General features: G+C 46.1%; 1 protein-coding gene across 1 annotated transcript; it reads right to left on the bottom strand.

Moving 5' to 3' along the window:
• Nucleotides 1–1411: 1411 nt before the first annotated feature.
• Nucleotides 1412–4622, bottom strand: LOC109510228 (carbonyl reductase [NADPH] 1-like). Its single transcript, XM_019860396.1, has 7 exons — nt 4501–4622; nt 3229–3343; nt 2972–3141; nt 2516–2623; nt 2229–2437; nt 1674–1727; nt 1412–1587 (listed from the first exon to the last, which is right to left on the bottom strand). Exons 1-7 carry the CDS (start codon nt 4616–4618, stop codon nt 1414–1416), a joined length of 948 nt encoding a protein of 315 aa, XP_019715955.1. The 5' UTR covers nt 4619–4622; the 3' UTR covers nt 1412–1413.
• Between the last annotated feature and the right edge of the window lie 249 nt (nt 4623–4871).

Genomic DNA, 4871 nt, shown 5'->3' with positions numbered 1-4871 from the left:
AGTGATGCTTTTCATTGTGGAATAAAGCCATTAGAAAGTCAAAGAGGACTTGGGCATCTTGACTTATTTCACGCTGCGACAATGACACAAACGAGCGGTTATTAGCGCGCGCGGTGACATTTTGGTTTTCGAGGCGTGAAACGACAATTCAGTGGCGAACAAAACTGCCAGTCACGGAGGATTTTGGAGCGAGTTGGGAATAGGGAAAAAAAAAAGTCCTTTTTCAAATGGTGTTTAATTGTAAGCCACATCTCAGTTTGCTAATTGAAACGCTCACTTCCGCTGTATCCGTCCGTGGTGCGAACCACTTTATCGTCAGGAGGGTCGCGGGCGTGCCAGAGCCGATCCCAGCTGACTTTGGGGTACACCCTCAACTTGGTTGCCAGCCATTCACAGGGCACACAGAGACAAACAACGATTCACACAATCACACTTAGGGATGATTTGGAGCGTTCCATGAACCTGGCCCAAATGTTTTTGCCGGCACGGTGAGAACATGCAAACTCCACGCAGAAGGAATCGAACCCCAGACCTCTGCGCTGTGAGGAGGACATGCTAACCAGTCGACAGCGTGCCACCCAATTCCACTGTATTTTTTATGTAATATCCAACATGACCACTGAGTGTCACTAGAATTCATATGTTTTACTTCACTTTTGACTGCAGTCGAGCTTCGTTTCGACCCACTGGACCCCGGTTACGTTTTTCACCGCTAAAACATTTACATCTCAAAGTCCCGATTTCACGTCATTTATTTTCCATTGACTGATTTTGCTTACAACGAACACCTTGATGACATCAACTTGATGGTAACGACCAGATGTTTCCCACAAAATAGTGAAAAGGCCTTCACGACGAACCGCGGGAAGCTAACTGCCGCCGCAAACTTGGCCGTGACCAAAATGTACAGTGCGAGATTCCCTCCATTGTGTAGCCACACTTCTGATCGACTCATATATTGTTGTCCTTCCGGGGGCACAGCACACAAGGTCTGAAACCACTATCTCGTCAATGGAAGTGAATCTCGCCGTCTGTGAAGGCCAAACTTGTTTCTCACCTTCAAAAGGGAGTCTCCCAGACGTCGGTGGGACACATTTTTGTTTGATTGAGCTGTGAAATATTGGCAAATAATAAAAAATAGGTGCTTCCAATACCGTCTTGATTAGATCAGAAATGTAACATGAGTTGTTCAAAATCATTCTTTTCTTTATTTGTGGTAGAATGTGTCATTCCACGTTCACTCTGATATGCCTTTCTTGACTTGTATTTCAAAGCTTGTGGAAACATTGCATTCCCTTGCGCCGCAGACACCATCTTTGATCCCCGCACGGCCGAACTGTCGCCAGAACAGATCAAATATGCCGGATGGAAGAATTTGATGTCATCTGGCTGAAAGAGGAGACATCATGGGCTTCACCAAGCCTGGACCGCCTTGTCCGACACAAACTTGCCGTGAGGCGCTGAAGCTCCGGCTGGAAGAAGAGCCAAGAAGACGGGCGTCTCGGCGCCCTCCGCTGGGGACTTGGTGGCTTTGGGGCCCGCCATGTCGGTGCGCACCCAGCCGGGACAGCACGCGTTCACCAGGATCTGAGCATAACCACCGCAGAATTGCATTCCACAGGAGACATTCAACACCCGCGAGACTTTCCGAAAGGACACCGTGTGCTCTTTACCTGATCGTCTGGTCTCTCTTTGGACAGACGCCTTGCGTGAATCATCGACAGCGTCTGAAAGAACACACGCTGACAGTCACGATGACATTATCGATCAAGACGCGTATTGAGGTAATCCACATTCTGCCGACCTAGTAGTAGTATATAAATTCCAATTATTTTGTCCAAACTCTGCTCTTTTCTTTGTTTTACTTTTTCAATACACGACCTTTCCTTCACTTTTCGTCGACTGCATGTGTCCCAATACTTTTTGTTTTTGGAGTTTCTTCACCCTTGACTTCCGGCCATGCATCCCAATACATTTCTTTCCACATATTTCCTTATTTTTCATCCTTCCCCCCTGGCCCCTCACCCCCACATTTTCTTCCTGTAAAGGTGTCCCAAAACTTTGTCAACACTTGTCTTTAATTTTCACTGCAGGTGAGCCGATGCTTTTGTGCAAACCCCACCTTTGTTATTGGATGTGTCCCGATACTTTTGACTTGCCGTAAGTGTCCAAATACTTTTGTTGAGCCAAACACGTCTCAAGTGCTGATCAAAGTTGCCGTGCTGTACCGTGACACCGATCTTGGAGACTCCGTAGGCGGTCTCGGGCCACCCCCCCTCCTTGTGCTGGCCATTCTTGGCGAGCTCCACGAAGCGCGTCATGAGAGTCGTCAGCTCATCTTCGCTGATGTCCTCGCTGCGGAAACGCTTCTGCAGCTCCTCGCTGCACTTGTGCAGGCTGCGCACGCCCGAGGAGCTCGACACGTTGACCACGCGGCCTGAAAAACAAAGACGACGTGGCTCAAGACGACCACCTGCAGGAAGGAGAGTGTGGGCCAGAGTGTGCGTGTCGCTACCTCCTGCTTTGATGAGCGGCAGGAAGTGGGTCAGCATGTCCCGTGTGGCAAAGTAGTTGGTCCGCAGCGTCACATCGGCTTGCGTGGCAAACGGCGCCGTGTCGTTCACTAAACACGGATGACAAAAAGGCACGGAAAAGTAAGTGTTGTTGGAGTGCGCACACGTGAGGGCGCAGCGGGCTGCCACAGGAGGGAAATGCGGAAGTTTCTATGTGACTGTTTAAGGAGCAAATGAGGGCAAAAAGAAGCATTTGGAGTTGAGCTTCAGGAGCACAGTGAAGGAGTGCCATAAATGCAGCCATCTCGGCAGTGCGGTTTCTCATGCAACCATTGCTGGCAACGGACAGCAGGTCAGGTCATGATTGTTAAATCAATTATTTAAAAAAATTGTCTACCAGCGTTTAAGGTGATACTTATGGCGTGAAAAATACAGTAGGTACTGTAGATTTGTGCTACCTTTAAAAGCAATGGCGGCATTATTGACAAGCACGTCCACGCCGCCATACTTTTGCTTAAAGAAGTCAGCAGCCTTTCTGATGCTGCCAACGTCATTGATGTCCAGCTGGTGGAAGATGGCCTTCAAACCCTCAGCGCTCAAGGACGCTACGGCCTCCTTACCACGCCCCCTATCGGGAAAAAAAGAATGTTTTCATTTTGTATGAGTCTTTTTTGGTGTTGAGGAGGTCACGTGTTCATCATGTGACAAGACATACTCATCTCTGGCAGTGAGGTAGACGTCACCCTGGAAGTCCTTGCACAGCGCCTGCACGATGGCCTTGCCGATGCCTTTGTTGCCCCCCGTTACCACGGCGACCTTGCTGGACATCTCTGGTTGAAGTTGACGTGAGGAAATGTTTAAAGAAGAATGAATGGAAACAATTTATCCGTCCTGCGGAAGAACTATTTTGCCCCACAGGACATGCTGACCCACTTCCTGACGCTCATCAATCGCTAGTTGCAACTGTTGAGGAAATATTGATTCTGAATGTATCATATTGATGGTTGCCATATTTGTGACACAATAGTGGCGACGACAATATCAAGACATGGATGAAGTTGGGTGAGTGTCCGCTGAAAACATGGCCTGCAACTCAGTTTATTTGCTTTCAACAAAGCAGCCAGTGTATGAACAAACAAGCATGTGTTCTTTCTTGGCATACGTAATCAATGAGTGAAAAAAAAATCAGTGAAAAAAAATACCCATTTGAATACTTTGCAATACTTGACGAATGTGATTCCACGCTTGTAGCACGCAGCGTGTCATTTACATCACAACTTGTGAAGATTAACATCTTGCTGTGTACCTTGTACTTCAAGGTGCACTTTATTACAAGTAAAATGTTCCATCGAAAAGAAATGTGATCAAGAGATTTTGTCCATTCCAACAACACCCAGATTTGCTGAGTCATGGTGACACCTTCTCCTTACATCACCGGAAAATTATTGAAAAGAAATATTGTCGATTAGATTTATTTACTGTATTACAGATCATGCATCATAATGTCAAATAGGTGGCATAAACAATGGCACAATAATGAATTTGTTTGCAGGATGAGATAATGGAGTGTGCATCTCAATACAATAGCAGGTGAGCCAAGAATGACATAGAACTTAAGTTAAACTGTGTGTATCACATTTTAACTTAATGAAGTTTTACCCCATTTTAACTTAATGAACTTTGACCCCGACGCATTCTTTAAATTTTGGCGATAGTGTTCAACGGCAAAAAAAAAGCCCTGCAACGTGTCAAACTGGCGCCACAAAAACACATATTGGACATTTTTAACTTGTTCACATGAAACGTCCCGATCAATGAGCACGTTTGATCTTCCGTTACTCTAAATTAACAATCCGTAATCACGGCGTTTATCACAAAAGTATACTTTTACTTCTTAAACGGTCATTTTAAAACTTGCATATAGAAACATTTTGCAAATCATATTTTGTGCACTTGCATAAATGATCTCTAAGCTTTGCTTTCATACCTGTGATCGTTGTTGTGGTGTGCAGCGAAGAAAGAATCTGCTGGAATCCACCAGAAGACGAAATACAAGTACAGCCAGTACTTGTGCGCAGCCTCAACGCGCACACCCGGAAAAACATCCTCCCGCTTCCAATTTCCAGGAGATTTTCCTGGGCAAAATCCTGATAAATTGATTAATAGGTGGTCGGAGTGCTGATTGATGAACACCGCTGTTACAATTTACACGCTTCGTAGTTGCTTCCACGCCGTCGTTCTTGGTTTATTCTTCAAAATCTTGTCTGTTTTGTCGCGGTTGCCTAAGTTGACGTCATGTATGGGAACGCGCTGCCGCCTGCTAGCCAGACACTGAAAATGTAGTCTCGGGATCCTTTG

The sequence above is a fragment of the Hippocampus comes genome, unplaced genomic scaffold (genome assembly GCF_001891065.2).
Source record: "Hippocampus comes isolate QL1 unplaced genomic scaffold, H_comes_QL1_v1.1 scaffold39, whole genome shotgun sequence".
Lineage (NCBI taxonomy): Eukaryota > Metazoa > Chordata > Actinopteri > Syngnathiformes > Syngnathidae > Hippocampus > Hippocampus comes.
Note: the sequence above shows the minus strand (reverse complement) of the source record. Positions and strands in the feature narration are given on the sequence as shown.

Bases quoted from the DNA above. Each gene is read 5' to 3' on its own strand.
- LOC109510228 (XM_019860396.1), bottom strand. From the start codon at position 4,618: ATGTTTTTCCGGGTGTGCGCGTTGAGGCTGCGCACAAGTACTGGCTGT. The intron at 2,438-2,515 runs GTAGCGACACGC...TTTGTTTTTCAG, and splicing joins GCCGCTCATCAAAGCAGGAG to GCCGCGTGGTCAACGTGTCG. The intron at 1,588-1,673 runs GTAAAGAGCACA...GGTTATGCTCAG, and splicing joins AAGAGAGACCAGACGATCAG to ATCCTGGTGAACGCGTGCTG.